Here is a 17,090-nt window from a genome sequence, read left to right as displayed (position 1 = left end):
AAGCAATAAGGAAGCAATCCAGTTCTGCTCTATCACAAGTGGTCCATTGCTTCACCAGTGATGCTTGGGGCAAGAGGAACCTGTGACTGGTCCCTCCGCTGAACTGTTTCCAGATCTCTGGGAAACAGCTACTCAATCGCTGATAGCTGCGTAATCAGAAAGCCTGATTTTAAAACTGAGTGGGACCCCTCTTCATTTGTGATGGGGGCTCTCCCTTTGTACTAAATACTGAGGAGAAACCAGGCCAGGTGTATCATGACAAGGGTAGTGCTTTGTAGGATTCTGTAATACTATCTGCCATCTTTGCCCCTAAATAACAGACTCTTTAGTAAACCCGCTAGCCAGTCCTCAAGTAATTGAGCCATAAACTGTGATGCATTGACCCAGCTCAATACTCAACTCAGAGGCTTGAAAGAGCAAACAGTGACTTAGTGGTTTATTGATATAGTTACCCGTCCTCCAAAATGGATCTTAGTGGTAGACCGTACTAGAAACTTCTCACTCAATGTGTAATATATGTTTAACAGGCCTCCATTGTTTATGCTATAACATATTTAAGGGCTTGCAAGGAAAGAAAAGCGCTATATAAATACCAGTGCAATACAGTACAATGTTATTGGTGAATTAGCTGGGACAACGTCCACCAAAAGGATGTTTTAACAGTGATGAGTGATACAAGGCCGGCTGACTGAGAGCGACCTGAGGAGACAGCCTACCTCGTAGCGTCTGAGAGGGACCTGAGAAGACAGCCTACCTCGTAGCGTCTGAGAGGGACCTGAGAAGACAGCCTACCTCGTAGCAACTGAGAGGGACCTGAGAAGACAGCCTACCTCGTAGTGTCTGAGAGGGGCCTGAGGAGACAGCCTACCTCGTAGCAACTGAGAGGAACCTGAGGAGACAGCCTACCTTGTAGCATCTGAGAGGGACCTGAGGAGCCAGCCTAACTCGTAGCGTCTCAGAGGAACCTGAGGAGACAGCCTACCCCGTAGCATCTGAGAGGGACCTGAGGAGACAGGCTACTTGCAGCGTCTGAGAGGCACCTGAGGAGACAGCCTAACTTGCAGCATCTGAGAGGGACCTGAGAAGACAGCCTACCTCATAGCGTCTGAGAGACCTGAGGAGACAGCCTACCTTGTAGTGTCTGATTCGGACCTGAGGAGACAGCCTAACTTGCAGCATCTGAGAGGGACCTGAGGAGACAGCCTACCTCGTAGCGTCTGAGAGGCACCTGAGAAGACAGTCTACCTCGTAGCATCTGAGAGGGACCTGAGAAGACAGCCTACCTCGTAGCATCTGAGAGGGACCTGAGAAGACAGCCTACCTCGTAGCGTCTGAGAGGGACCTGAGAAGAGAGCCTAAGTCGTAGCGTCTGAGAAGGACCTGACGAGGCAGCCTACCTTGTAGCGTGAAGGCAGCCTACCTCGTAGCGTCTGAGAGGGACCTGAGAAGACAGCCTACCTCGTAGCATCTGAGAAGGACCTGACGAGACAGCCTACCTTGTAGCGTCTGAGAGAGGGACCTGAGGAGACAGCCTACCTCGTAGCGTCTGAGAGGGACCTAAGAAGACAGCCTACCTCGTAGCATCTGAGAGGGACCTGAGGAGACAGCCTACCTCTTAGCGTCTGAGAGAGGGACCTGAGGAGACAGCCTACCTCGTAGCAACTGAGAGGAACCTGAGGAGACAGCCTACCTCGTAGTGTCTGAGAGGGGCCTGAGGAGACAGCCTACCTCGTAGCAACTGAGAGGAAACGGAGTAGACAACCTACCTCGTAGCGTCTGAGAGACCTGAGGAGACAGCCTACCTCTTAGCAACTGAGAGGAACCGGAGGAGCCTACCTTGTAGCATCTGAGAGGGACCTGAGGAGCCAGCCTAACTCGTAGCATCTCAGAGGAACCTGAGGAGTCAGCCTACCCCGTAGCATCTGAGAGGGACCTGAGGAGACAGCCTACCTCGTAGCGTCTGGGAGGGACTGAGAGGGATCATATACCTTGCAGTTTGCATGCAGCTCTTTGATGACAGTGAATAGCTCAATGTTCTAGATTAGGATTTTGACTCATAAGCGATAAGTAACAAAAGGAGCTTTCTTACAGACGCAGTAACCCAATGACCTATTTACCTTATATGCAGTTTGTTAGCTGCATGTTACAAGTTCTTAGCAGCAGGCATTTTAACTCTCTGCGCTACCTTTGGATGAGTCAAAACTTCCACTAGACAAACCTCCAGTCTTTTTTCACCTCGTAGTGTCTGAGAGGGACTTCAGAAGACAGCCTAACTTGCAGCATCTGAGAGGGACCTGAGGAGACAGCCTACCTCGTAGCGTCTGAGAGACCTGAGGAGACAGCCTACCTCTTAGCATCTGAGAGGGACTTGAGGAGACAGCCTACCTCGCAGTGTCTGAGAGGAACCTGAGGAGACAGCCTACCTCGTAGCGTCTGAGAGGGACCTGAGGAGACAGCCTACCTCGTAGCGTCTGAGAGACCTGAGGAGACAGCCTACCTCTTAGCATCTGAGAGGGACCTGAGGAGACAGCCTACCTCGCAGCGTCTGAGAGGGACCTGAGGAGACAGCCTACCTCGTAGCGTCTGAGAGACCTGAGGAGACAGCCTACCTCGTAGCGTCTGAGAGGGACCTGAGGAGACAGCCTACCTCGTAGCGTCTGAGAGACCTGAGGAGACAGCCTACCTCTTAGCATCTGAGAGGGACCTGAGGAGACAGCCTACCTCGCAGCGTCTGAGAGGGACCTGACGAGACAGCCTACCTCGTAGCGTCTGAGAGGGGCCTGAGGAGACAGCCTACCTCGTAGCGTCTGAGAGGGACCTGAGAAGACAGCCTACCTCGTAGTGTCTGAGAGAGACCTGAGAAGACAGCCTACCTCGCAGCGTGAAGACAGCCTACCTCGTAGCATCTGAGAGGGACCTGAGGAGACAGCCTACCTCGTAGCGTCTGAGAGACCTGAGGAGACAGCCTACCTTGTAGCATCTTGGAGGGACTGAGAGGGATCATATACCTTGCAGTTTGCATGCAGCTCTTTGATGACAGTGAATAGCTCAATGTTCTAGATTAGGATTTTGACTCATAAGCGATAAGTAACAAAAGGAGCTTTCTTACAGACGCAGTAACCCAATGACCTATTTACCTTATATGCAGTTTGTTAGCTGCATGTTACAAGTTCTTAGCAGCAGGCATTTTAACTCTCTGCGCTACCTTTGGATGAGTCAAAACTTCCACTAGACAAACCTCCAGTCTTTTTTCACCTCGTAGTGTCTGAGAGGGACTTCAGAAGACAGCCTAACTTGCAGCATCTGAGAGGGACCTGAGGAGACAGCCTACCTCGTAGCGTCTGAGAGACCTGAGGAGACAGCCTACCTCTTAGCATCTGAGAGGGACTTGAGGAGACAGCCTACCTCGCAGCGTCTGAGAGGGACCTGAGGAGACAGCCTACCTCGCAGCGTCTGAGAGGGACCTGAGGAGACAGCCTACCTCGTAGCGTCTGAGAGGGACCTGAGGAGACAGCCTACCTCGCAGCGTCTGAGAGGGACCTGAGGAGACAGCCTACCTCGCAGCGTCTGAGAGGGACCTGAGGAGACAGCCTACCTCGCAGCGTCTGAGAGGGACCTGAGGAGACAGCCTACCTCTTAGCATCTAGACCCCACCCTGTTCAGACCAACTTGTAACGAGGGCCAAAGAAAGGACTGTGACCTCTTCCTGCTTTTACTAATGGACATTTCGGTGATTCTCAGAGACATGTTAAGAGTATGTGAAAAAGAACTCCTGTGAAATGGCCTCTTGGTGTCTGAAGGATTAACTTATAGCGTCTCAGTGTTAACATATTCACCTTGAAGACATAACGGCGTGTGCTAGCTGACTCCTGCACAATTCGCATTTATTAGCACGGAGATACGCAGAATTCCAGTCTTTAGAAGCAAGCACCTTATACAGGCTATGGACACATCTGCCAGAGAAGACGAATGGCTCGAGGACACCCCCTTGATGCAGTCTCTCTTGTGGCATAAATGCCTTATATGTGTGTGTCATCAGTAGTGCACAGCTGTATATTGATAGGAGTAGAGTTGCCCTTTGTGCAGGGCCCCCCAGGATGTGTTGCCTTTTTATTGAACCCTGTTTCGGTTAGCTGTAGAACTCTCTGCACTTCACTCCTGCGAACCAGTGGTAAACTACTTGTGCTCTCTCTGTTTAACATGGTCCACTTGGATACCCCTGAGGGGCACATTTAATTTACTTATAAGTCGCTAGTCTATGGTACTACATGTATCCAGGGCCTGTAAATGATATGCTACCCATGAGCTGCAGCACTCGTTGTAGCATTGTAAGGCATGGCTCCAGCCTGGCCCTGCAGCCTGCGTGTGTAACTTTGCACTGCCACTTCGACCTGCAAGATAAACCTTTTGCCAGGCTTAACTTTTTTTTTTTAATACTCACCAGTCACCCCTAGTGTATGACTTAAAGCCCATAGGGCAGGGGCCTTGTATTTAAGAAGTAGACCTGTAAATATAATGTTTTGCATATCCTGCCAGTGAAAAACCTCCAAATCCTATTGGTTAACAGTGGTTTATACTATTACCTTTATTAAGTGGTAAATTTAGTTTGGGAATAGCTAGAAATATGATGCAAGGACTCATTTTAATAGTAATTTAATATCCAACGTAAAGGTCAAGTCGAATTTTATATTACTATCTTGAAAACAACACTTTTAGAAAGTTGTCACGTTCCTGCCTAAAACTAAAAGGCTTTCCTGCCAGTTTCAGCTGTCATGTGACCCCTTATGGCTCAACTGTGGAGAAACGTGTATTGCTCCCAGACAGTGGACAAAGGGCTCAGAGTGTGGGGAGGGGGACTCCTGCCTTGTCAGGATGGCCTAGGGTGCTGTGCCCTGCCCTTTCCCGAGCTTGAAAGGATGCCCACCTTGTCACTGGCAGATGAAGTTCACATCTAGATCTGCATCCATTCTGTGTTTAAAGTCAGGCTGGCACCAAACCCTGTAGGAGGGGAGTAACTGACCAGAACTGGTTTAGGGGGTGGACAATGGCTTGCCCTCAACCCACAGACGGGCACTGAGCATAGACGTGGACTCCACAGACCTCTTCAAACCACTCTTGCACCTAAAGAGAATCAGAAGAAGGACTGCCCTGCTGTCTGAAGTAGATCCTGCTTGACTTGAACCCAGGACTCCAGAAGTGACTCAAAGTCTCATCTGGCTAACCTGCAGGGACACAACATGGCTTCCAGAAGCTCTGACCCTGCAACTGCCCAGCTTCCTATACCCGGCTGCTGGCCTCTGCTGGATTGAGTCCTAAACCCCAAGTGGTGCCCCCAAGTCCTCGACCCCTGGTTTGTGTTAGGGTGTACTCCGTCTCGTCTCAAAACTGCAAGAAGTGGAACTTAAAAACTTTTTGCACACTTTCTGCTTGGAAAACAGCAGAAAACCAGTGTCAATGTATAGCGGCAGCTGCCAATGTCGAATCGTCAGTCAGCCTCAACTTGCCAGCTTGCCCCTCTGAAGATCTGACTTCCAGAAAAGTTTCTAAGTACTAATGTAGAGGGCTTCACCAACACCAACACCAAGCTGAAACCAATCAACGTCCAGGCCTTCCTGGGCTCGGACTCCGGGCTTCTCAGCTCTGAGCTTTCCCATCTTCGTTGATGACTACACCAGGACCCCGCTCTTCAGCAAGCCGCCCTTGCCGAGCCCCGCTTTGGTTCCAGCTTGCAGCTTGCCCCGCTCATGGGCAGTCACCAACCCATTTTCCTCCATAAAAGATTCCAATTCAGAAGGTAAACTTTCCACTAGGAAGAGCCTGTTCCCTGTATCCAACCTGTGCTTTTCTTGATGTCGGTCTTAACCTTTGACTTGGACCCAGTCTAGCGCAACCAGATAACTACGATGGATGTATGTCGTTACAACGCACACTTTTACAACGCATGTACTTACAACGCATTTTTTACAACGCAACATCCACTACAACGCATTCCATTACATAGCATGACACTACAACGCATTTTTAAAAACTACCTTTACAACGCATTCCATTACATCGCATACTACCTGTACAACGCATACCATTACAACGCATAATATTAAATTGCATTTAAGGTAAGTATTGGATAGTATAGGGGTAAAAATTACTATTCTAACTCCAGGGGGTGCAACAGTAGGGTAAGTGTTGGATAGTATAGGGGTAAAAATTACTATTCTAACTCCAGGGGGTGCAACAGTAGGGTAAGTGTTGGATAGTATAGGGGTAAAAATTACTATTCTAACTCCAGGGGGTGCAACAGTAGGGTAAGTGTTGGATAGTATAGGGGTACAAATTGCTATTCTAACTCCAGGGGGTGCAACAGTAGGGTAAGTGTTGGATAGTATAGGGGTAAAAATTACTATTCTAACTCCAGGGGGTGCAACAGTAGGGAAAGTGTTGGATAGTATAGGGGTGAAAATTACTATTCTAACTCCAGGGGGTGCAACAGTAGGGTAAGTGTTGGATAGTATAGGGGTAAAAATTACTATTCTAACTCCAGGGGGTGCAACAGTAGGGTAAGTGTTGGATAGTATAGGGGTACAAATTGCTATTCTAACTCCAGGGGGTGCAACAGTAGGGTAAGTGTTGGATAGTATAGGGGTAAGAATTACTATTCTAACTCCAGGGGGTGCAACAGTAGGGTAAGTGTTGGATAGTGTAGTGTAATATTATGCGTTGTAATGGTATGCGTTGTAAAGGTAGTATGCGATGTAATGGAATGCGTTGTAAAGGTAGTTTTTAAAAATGCGTTGTAGTGTCATGCTATGTAATGGAATGCGTTGTAGTGGATGTTGCGTCGTAAAAAATGCGTTGTAAGTGTAGTGCGTTGTAAAAGTTACGTTGTAAAGGTTGTTCCCCAACTACGATACGTGCTTTGTGGTGCTATTTCTAATTCTAACATTTAAAAAACATATCTCTGGTTCTACTTATTAGATTTTTGTCGCTTTGTTATAAATTTATTTATTACAATTATTCACTATTTTTCTAAATTGGCTTGAAAGTTTTCTTGTGCTGTATTTTCACTTTATTACTGTTTGTGTGCTGCATAAATACTTTACACATTGCTTCTAGGCTAAGACTGACTTCTTTACGCCAAGCTACCGAAGGATAAATCACAAGTTTACTTCATAACTTTAGTGGTTCACCCTGACAATGATTGTGATTATTATTTGAGGTGGGTTCTCACCCCCTCAGCTGATACGCCAATGTCCTACATTGATACACAAGCACCAACTCCTCAGAGGCCAGAAGGTACCTGCTGACAAGTCTGCACCCATGTGCTCCTGCCCAGCAGACTGGCAGCACCTTGCCCCGCTCCCAATGGTGGGCTAGGAGCACAGCCTTGTAGAGTTTTCTGGCACCATATTTGACTTCGTTACTTTACGCTGAAGGGGATTGAAGGCTGCATTCTTTCACATCGGCTCCTTTACAGGAATGGATCCACCCATGCACCTTATTAGGGAGGGACACTTTGCCAGAAAATTTTGCATAGCGAGGTCGCGGTAATAATATACATCTTTTCGAGGTGCTCTAATAAAGCTATATTACGGTTTAGATTTAGCGGGTCCCAGCCTATCAACCTGAGTAGGAGATCAGCTTTAAGTGTAACTCTGAGGTGGTAGACCGATGATTAGTGATGTTTACGCGTGCTTCTTTATTTACATGGCTAGAAGCACTCAGTGTTTTATTGGATGAACTGAGTGACTCCAGAAAACTAATAGGGCACTGTTCACTCTAATGGTAAGATTTTTTTTTTCCTCTCCATTAGATTAGTCAGTAAAGCGATTTTGATACAAACCAATTCTTTGGAATTAAATCTCGACAAAGGAAGCCCTAGATTTATAAGATTAAGGAGGATAAAGTTCCCTGGATACAAATACTGGGTTGCAACACCCTACGACGGGCACTGGAAGGCCTATGTTCCTAGCTGTAGAACCTGAAAGGTAAGATGGGAGACACACTGGCACTGTGAGGGGGGAGAGAAAGGAGTGGGTTAACACCCAAAATAAAAAAAAGTATATTACAATATCATCCTTTCCCCTAGATTGACTGAATTATGTTCAACCCCGTAAACACATTTTATGGTTTGAAACAAAAATAGAAAAGTGGAAAAGAACCATTCCTGGCAGTTTGATCCAAAGGTGATGGCCGGGCTAGGAGTTTTTATCTCACTGAACGCTGAGTGTTAAGGGTTTTCTGTGTGAGTGGAAAGGGGAGTTTGGAATTGAAAGTGATGCTATTCTAATGAGAATTGAATCAATATTGAATTGACCCCTCTCAGTGGTGTGAGGGATTGGAATTTGAAGCAGCATAATTAAGGTGGGAGCACATTTGCCAACCAAGTGATTTCCTTTTGTGAGTGTAAATGAGCATGGTGCGGTACAATCTTGATCTGTGAAGTTACAGTTGCTTGGACACCCCTTTAAGGTGAAATGCATGGAAAACCAAAGGCACCGGGCATATTGATTGGTGTACCACAGAGATACTGGTTTTGTACTGAGATTTGATGTCATCAAAAATATATGGTGGAGTAATTGTTCTTACTTTTTTTATACAGGTTTTTAACATTTTTGTGAATTTATGTGAGAGATTGTATATTTTTTGTTTTTGTCCTGAAGAAGGTGGCAACAGACCATAAACCCAACCGAAACGTGTTCACGTACTTTTTACACGTAGGATCTGTCTGACCTAGTGATATGGTAGATGAATATCTCCGAGGGACATTACATATTACGTTCAATGATCTGCACTAATTTAATAGACATATGTGTTTTGTCTTGTGCTCTCTCCCTTTTTAAACCTATTTTGATTTTGATATATGACTGCTATAAAAACTGTTTGTGCCGCATTGTGGGGAGGAGGTTAATGCATGCATAGCTGAGATCTTGGAATGTGAAGACTCTTCTTTATGGAAATACAGTTTTTTCATATACATAAACACATTGTGGGGAATTATGAATGTATAGCAATGTACACAAGTAGTTTTCAATAATTGATTCATGTGTGGTAATTAATATAAAATTAAAACTCTGTGCAGACTTAATATTGATATGGTATGAATTGATGACTGTAGACCTCTGTGGCATGATAGAAGGTTGATGATTGACTGTTGGAAGAGTCATGGGTGATTGGTTTGTTTTCCCAAGGGGAGAATTGATTTTACTGCTGATACGGTGCTCCGCCCCCTTGGTCTGTGGAGCCCCTCTCACTTGTCTAGTAGACATAAAATAGGCTCATACAATTAACTAACGTAACTTTTTATCTACACTTCATAGCATATACTATAGAGGAAGCTGCGTACGCAGCGCATGTGTGAAAATAATTTGTGGTTGGAGGAGCATAAATAGGGAGACCTTACCTAGAGTGCAAATATACCTTGAGATCACCCTGAATCTAACTGTGCATAGCAACATTATCATATTCTGTGAAAGAAGTGTTGGCCATTGTGGGCGGTGTTGCAAAAATGCAAAAGACTCCTATGAGGTAAAGGTCTGTGACTGGGCATGAAATTAGTGGCCATCGGTGGTCTTCAACCCCCTCTAAAATCAAACACTGAGGGTAAATGTAAAATTGAGTCACATTCGGGCCTCAGTTGAGCTAAATTAAGTCCGAACAACTCGCCTTTTGGTAGCTTGAGGTTACGGCTTCGCCTCAGACGTGTGGAGGTGTTCGAAGAAGGAACAAATGCAAAAGTTGTGAACAGCAGGTGTCGTATTTTACACGCGAGTGCACAATAGCTGCTTGTTGTGAATGCACGTGAGCTTCGGATTCAGTTTTGGAGAGCACTAGGGTTTGCCAGGACCAACAACTCAAAAAGAAATACAATTAAAAAACAGACAAGGAAAGGTGCCACCAGACATTATCAAAAATACAATCTTGCTACCTCAATAATAAAACAAGGGATATCGAAAAATGGGGCAAATGTGGTTGCTTTATGAATTTGAAAAAGAGATTTGATATGTCTTTTCCGGAGAGTTTTCCACTCGCAACCTATGTTGATGAGTATCGGAAAGCAACACCCCAAAACTGGGATTTCACGTGAGATCAAGGTGGCAGGTTGTGAGAAGTTGGCCTGGCATATGCTGGTCACTAGTTATAGTGGCCACCTTGCACCAGTCCAATTCGACTCTTATGGTAGATAGGTTTAAGACAACCTTTTAAAGAAAGGTATCCTAGAGGTAGCTGTGGAGAGCAACCTTCAGGCTAAGTCTCAGAGGAATGTAAAGCAGCTTGTTTTGCCTTATAATCTCTTGAATTACCAAATGAAAGGACACCACACAGGTATATATATCAAATATATATGTATTTATTTCTAGACACACTCTACTAATCTCTTTATGAGATTAGAAGCCAGGAACACATTCAAATATCAACGTTTCACAATAAGTTAAGCACAAATATGGCTGGGGCCCTAGGGGCGTACCAGACCATATACTAAAAAAGAGGTTTAGGAAAGTCCACTTGCAGAATGACAAGGCCTAGGGCCTGTAGAATCGCTGGGGCTTCACTACTGCGGTGAAAGCAGGTAAGTAACAGACCCACGGGAGACGCATGCAGTGTGTGAACACAGCCGCGGGTTCCCTATTGATTACAGGGGAGCAAGTCGCAGTTTGATTTTTAAAGTTTTAGGGTACTTTGAGGAAGTCTACAAGCAAGCCACTTACAAGGTAAGTAATTCGAGGGCCAACACACACTAGGGCACCGGAGTGCACGAGTTACCTCACCCAGGAAAGCCCGGGTGCATAGGTGTCTTTTGGTGTCGGGTCTCTGTTTTCTATAAAGACCAAAGAAGACTTGCTGCTTGCGGCGACTGAAGAAGTGTCCGGTGGAATCCAAGGGTGGATTTGAGATGCCGAAGACCTGAAAATTGAAGGGACAGTGTTCACAGTCACTTGCCAGTGACCCGGGGCCAGGAAGATGGATGCCCACGGATGTCGGGGGATTTCAGGTGATCAAGGGTGTTTTGACTCTTCGCTCACGAGGTCCAGGAGAGATCCACGATGACCAGCAGCTGGATTCGGAGGGTCCCATGACGTCTGCAGCTGATGGCACTGTCAGCAACCGAATTGGAGCCAACAAGCCTTGGCAACAGCAAGTCTTGTGTAGAGTGAAGAAAGTCGATGGTGCAGACCAGCAAGGTCTGAGGGACTCACCCAGTGAGGGTAAGTGAGGGCAGGCCTGGAGCAACCAGGGGAGCCCTTTGAGTTGATAAGAAAGTCTTTGGTGGACCCACAAGCAAGGGCTCGCAAAGATGCCTCTTGAGGAAATGCTTCACAGGAGCCCGTGGTCACTCGGGACGGGGTAGGCCTCTGATTTTCGCTGCAAAATCTGCTGGAGGCTTGGGCCACAAATAGTCCAATGCAAAAGTTTGTAGAACGTCGTGAAGGGGTTGCACTTGACAATAGTGCATGGTACCCGGGTATTGCTGTTCCTCGTCACTCGTGGGGTCCACTCACCTCAGCTCTGCTGGGGACTCACAATGGCCATCGAGAAGTCAGGAAATCTACTTCCGGGGCTGCAGGGACTTCGGACTCCAGCGGGAGTGGGAACGTTTGCAACCGTTGATTCAAGTTTTTGGTGCCTGCCAAGGCGGGGAGTAGCTCTTTGACTCAAAGGGAGATTCTTCTGTCTTCCAAAGGTAGTGGAACATCGAAGGGCCAGGATTCTTCTTTGTAGAGCGTTGTCCAGGTTTATCTACTTTGCAATGGCAAGGTTGGCTATCTTATACTGAAGATAGGGGAGGGACTTGCTCTATGACCACTCCTCTGGGAGGGTCAGGGTAGGGGGTGGTTACACCCACTTCCCTTTGTCCAGTTTCACGCCAGAGCAGGGGCAGGTAGCCCCTGAACCGGTTTGAACTGGCATATGCACAGAGGAGCCTACTGCTCCCCCAGTGCAGGACTTCAAAGCACTCTAGAAGTGCACCCACCCAGCCCCAATACACTAAATCCTGTCTGGAAGGTGGTGACACCTCCCTGTGACAGGATGCCTATTGTTGGGCCTTCTCCACTGCGAGCTTCAGTCAGCAGCAGGAGGGCAGCCCAGTGTCTGTGCTGGTTGCATCCATTTTGTGATGCCAGGGCTCTTTCAGATATCTACTGTGATACCACAGTAGGCACAAGTCGTCCCCTCTAGAAGGGTGGGATCATGCTCTCACAGCATGGACTGATGTGGGGGTATGATTCCAAGTTGTTTGACACCAAACACGACATGTTTTGATGCAGTCATTCCAAAGTTAGCATTTATAATGCACTTAAGAGTATATGGTTTAACCACATTCACAAACAGCCACAAGGAATAGACCCTGCCAGCTGCAGAGGGGCCTTGCTCAGGCAGAGGCACCCCCTCACATTGTAAACCAAGCACCCTGCCCTCAGGATTGATAGGGCCTGCCTTAGTGGTGACTGATAGGTTTATATATGTGTGTATGATGAGATATAGAAACCTATACCTCAGTGAAGAGTGCTAACACTACCCCACCCAGGCTGCAGTAGCAGGCCTGTGGTGTCAGATTTAGTCAGCTTCCCAGGGTTAGCATAATACATGCTTCAGTCCCTGGTAGGCCTGTGAAGTACTTATGCCCTTGGTACCTAGGGTACCATATACTAGGGGCTCATAAGGTACCACAGTATCCAATCACTAGTGCATCTAGTATGCACTCAAAGTTGTTTAGAGAGAACAGAGAGACTGGGGCCCTGATTAGCAGGGACCCAGCCAGACTATAGCCAGAAACCAGTGTATACATCAGAAAAAAAGTGGGGGCAACATAAGTGCAGATCCTACTCTCCTACACAGGTGCTCTGCTTCACATCTCCTGCAGAGCACTGGTAACTGGACCTGCTGGCCCTAACAAATGTCAAAGACTAGTTGTTTTTCAAAGGGTGTGTTAAAAAAAGTATTATTACCAGGTTGCATGGCTTTCTATGCTTCTATCATTAAGTTTGCAAACTTTCAATTTGCAGTTAAGTGTAGCAGGTCCAACACCATAAATATTTTACGCCCACTCTCTGGTCGCTCTCTCCACCTCCCACTCGCCGTCATGCACTCAAGCCCCGAAAGCAGAAGTGCTTGAAGCCTCAGTACATCTTCGGGCGATACTGCACGTCTTCCTCATTCGCCGCTGGTCCCATCATGGGTTTGTGCACAGCGAGGTTGTGGCTCCTCTGGACTCTGCTGACTTTGGTGAAACGGGGGAACGGCACGGATGTACCACCCAAAGGCAACCCGTCTCCAGGTCTTCAGGAGTGTAGGAAAACACAGAACATCCCCACTATGGAAGTCCTTCCCGGAGGGGGCTGGGACAACCTGCGAAACCTAGACATGGGGAGAGTGATGTACATGGACTACACCTCCTGCCTGACCTCCGAGGACGGCGCCTACATTATCCCTGATGGCGTCTTCGTGGTCCCTCAGAAGCAGACCAGTCTGGAGATGAACTCGGAGATTGTCGCAAGCTGGAAGGAGTATAAGAGCTCCACCGCCTTCTCCGTCAACGAGGAGTTCTCCTTTTTTTCTGTTATCAACGGCAAGTTCTCTGCCGACTTCCAGAGGGTCAAGACCCACCAGGTCAGGGACAGCTCCTTCACCACCAGGGTCCAGATCAGAAACCTTCGCTACACAGTGAAGACCACGCCCAACTTTGTCTTTGACCCATCCTTCAAGAGCCAACTGGTAAACATTGCCAATCACCTGGAAAACAACCAGACCCGCATGGCCAACTTCCTGGCTGAGATACTCATTCTGAACTACGGCACTCATGTCATCACCAGTGTCGATGCGGGGGCAAACCTGGTTCAAGAAGATCAAATCCGGACCACCTTCCTGGAGGACAGCTGGTATATGAGAAGCTCTATCACTGCCGCAGCCTCGATCGCCTTTGAATCAAAAATCAGCGCTGGGTTTGGCTTCAACACCAGCTTTGGAAACTCTTTTACTGCAAATTACCTTACTAACCGCACCAACTCTAGGGTTGAGAGCATTGGTGGGGTGCCCTTCTACCCGGGCATCACGCTCAAGACCTGGCAAGAGAGTATCAGCAACCAGTTAGTGGCCATCGACCGGTCAGGGCTGCCTCTACCGTTCTTCATCAATGCCCATACTCTAGCGGACATACCTGAGCCAACCGTGAAGAAGCTTCTAAAGACGGTGGAGGCCGCGTCGAGCCGGTATTACAAGGTCAACACCTACCCCGGCTGCACTGACGCCGCCTCTCCAAACTTTAACTTCCAAGCCAACGTTGACGATGCCTCTTGTGAAAGCATGATGACCAACTTCACCTTTGGAGGTTCCTATCAAGACTGCACCGAGGTGAGCGGGAGAGAGGCTGGCCTCATATGCCAGGACCTGGCGCACAAGAATCCCCTCACTGGGGAGTTCTCCTGCCCCCAGGGCTATTCCCCGGTCAAGCTGAGCTCCCAGACCAGGGACGAGGGCTTCTATCGCTTGGAGTGCCATGATGACTGCGTGTGGTTCATTTTTGAATTTTGCAAAAAGGTTTGTGCGGATGTCTTCAGGGTGTCCACGGCTCAGTTCAGCGCCTACTGGTGCGTAGCCCACGGCCAGGTCCCCGAAGACTCGGGATATCTCTTCGGAGGCCTCTTCAGCAGCAAGGGCCTCAACCCTCTGACCACCGCCCAGTCCTGCCCTGTCAGCTACTACCCCCTGAAACTCTTTGATGATTTGAAAGTCTGCGTCAGTGCGGACTATGAAATGGGGTTTCGTTACTCGGTCCCCTTTGGGGGCTTCTTTAGCTGCGACTCCGGGAACCCTTTGGCAGCGTCCAAGAGTGCCCTGTCCCTTCAAAGCGCTGGAGGGCAGAACGTTCAGGCAAGCGCCCCGAAGAGATGCCCCTCGGGCTTCAGCCAGCACTTGGCCCTCATCAGCGATGGATGTCAAGTTAACTACTGCGTGAAGTCCGGCCTTTTCACCGGCGGGTCTCTGCCCCCGGTCCGACTACCCCCCTTCTCCCGCCCGCCAGCCATGAGCGTGGGCCGCACCAACACCGTCCTGGTCCTGACGGAAACGGACCGCTCGTGGGTGAAGGTCACCGGCACCCAGATGTGGAAGATGACCAAAACAGAGAACGCCCGCAGCACCATGAAGCTGGTCAGTGGGGCCGATGCCGGGATCTCCGGCGGGGAAGCCGCAGGTATCACGGTGGGAGTCACCACCGCTCTGGCCATCCTGATCGCCATGGCCATCTATGGGCGCCGGAGGTACCGCAAGAGGGGCTATCATGAGATGGAACAACAACGTCTAGTGCCAGATGAGCCTCAGATGGATATAACCAATCACGAGGAGGCGCGCTGCTTGCAGGAGGCAGAACAGTCTACTTAAGAGACAGGGTTGCCTATGACCAGGTTCACTGCAGTTATGCAACTGTGCGGCAATTTTTCAATAATTATAGATTTGCTGCATTTGCCACATAATCCATCATCTGATCTGCCGCATAATCTGCAGATTTTAACAAAGAAAATTGTTTCTAGCTCAAACGGTTCAAAAGTTACTAAAAATGCAGTGATACATATTGCCCCACAGTGGAACGCCGTTTCCAAAGCTGCACTGGTCACTTTTCTGCTGCTTATTGCAATTTTTGGGTGTTAAACTGATACTGCGGTGCAACCAATGCCCATGCAGAGTTACCAAGTTTAAAAATGACAACAAAATGAAGTAATACTATTGCAAAATGTGACGCATTATACCACATAATTTGCCTTTTCTGGCTGCATAATTTACACAACTTTGCCGCATAATTTGGCACTCTCCTCCCACATAATTCCAGTAGTCCTGCCTGTAACCACGTCCTGCCCATATAATTCCTCAGGTTCTCCTACGCCCACCGCCAAACCTTAGAGCAATTAGAATTTTGAACGATATTTATTCGAATGTTAAAATAGCATGATATTGTCTTTTTTTCCGCATAACAAGGCATTGGATAGCCAGCAGTTAAGGTAACAAAAATCCCAAATGCAAAAATTCGAAAAACTTTTTTAAAAATGACAACAGTCTGGAGGAACTCTTTTTTTGTAAGGACATATTTAATAATCGATAAGCATTTTAACAACGTCGAACTATAAAATAAAGTATACAAAATGAATCATTAGAATGATTACTTCATGTTCAACGAACAATTTATAATTATGAAAAGATTTCTAAATGTCATAAAAATGCGAACTCTTTTTTTCTTGGTTTATCAGGGCGTCTGCGTACAGTAGACATGAAATTCAAAATTATTTTTAGAAATATGACGTATCAACAGGAAAACACATCCTCAACAGTTGTATGCAGGCAGGTAGTAAGAAGTGGACATCATTTGTTGATCTAATCTGCAGAATGTTCCAATATTTCCTGGGAGACAATGACCACTCAAGGGAATGGAGTCAGGAGGAATGCACCGGAAACTGCATGCGTAATTTCAATATTAAACTAATTACCAAAGCGGCTTACCCAGTGTAGCCATCTTCTGTATCTATTTAACAATGTGTGGGGACTCCCTCCCCTGCTGAGCCCCTCTCTGTGGTCTGCAGTGCCAAGCAGCTTGTACGTGAAGACGTCGCTGGTTTTACTTCCTGTCACGCATTCATAATCACTTTAAAGTGCCAAGCGATGTTTCAACTTATGTTAAATGTAAATCGTGTGTTTTTCTTCTCAAGGCTTGCAAACGTGTATTAATGTAATCCTTAGATTTATACTGACACTTTCTGATATGCGGGGAGGAGTCTGGGACCGCGCAGATGGACAGATGTGTAAGAATGTGTGTGTGTGAGTGAGTGGAGAAACTCGCTAGGTACTCCCACAACAGACCGTGCTGTGCCAAGCTACGATTATGTGGTAGAGAACACCACACCTCTGTGTACATAGGGTGTGTTCAGGCCGCGCTTTTTGTGTGGTGAAGAGCGATGCAGTCTCAGGGTCATCACCGGATGTAACACGTGTGAACTTTATGTTCATTCTTAATGCAAAGGCATCCTCGTTCACCCCTCATGCTTCCCCCGCATATTTATTAATGCACTGCAGTGCGTGCGTGGGTGCGTGCATGTGCGTGAGTGTAA

At 47.4% G+C, this 17,090-nt stretch overlaps 1 protein-coding gene and 1 long non-coding RNA gene across 2 annotated transcripts in view; both read left to right on the top strand.

Moving 5' to 3' along the window:
- Positions 1-9,026, top strand: part of LOC146839656 (uncharacterized) — a 51,765-nt gene extending 42,739 nt beyond the window's left edge. Inside the window, exons 2-3 of the long non-coding RNA XR_014980696.1 lie at positions 7,808-7,982; positions 8,597-9,026. This is a non-coding gene — a long non-coding RNA (uncharacterized LOC146839656). The remainder of the gene's footprint in view (positions 1-7,807; positions 7,983-8,596) is intronic.
- Positions 9,027-13,137: 4,111 nt separating this feature from the next.
- Positions 13,138-16,484, top strand: MPEG1 (macrophage expressed 1). Its single transcript, XM_085651755.1, has one exon. It carries the CDS (start codon positions 13,171-13,173, stop codon positions 15,373-15,375), a length of 2,205 nt encoding a protein of 734 aa, XP_085507881.1. The 5' UTR covers positions 13,138-13,170; the 3' UTR covers positions 15,376-16,484.
- Positions 16,485-17,090: the final 606 nt, after the last annotated feature.

This window comes from Triturus cristatus, chromosome 4_1 (assembly GCF_964204655.1).
Source record: "Triturus cristatus chromosome 4_1, aTriCri1.1, whole genome shotgun sequence".
NCBI lineage: Eukaryota > Metazoa > Chordata > Amphibia > Caudata > Salamandridae > Triturus > Triturus cristatus.
This window is presented reverse-complemented; position numbering and strand designations above follow the sequence as displayed.

Bases quoted from the DNA above. Each gene is read 5' to 3' on its own strand.
- MPEG1 (XM_085651755.1), top strand. From the start codon at position 13,171: ATGGGTTTGTGCACAGCGAGGTTGTGGCTCCTCTGGACTCTGCTGACT.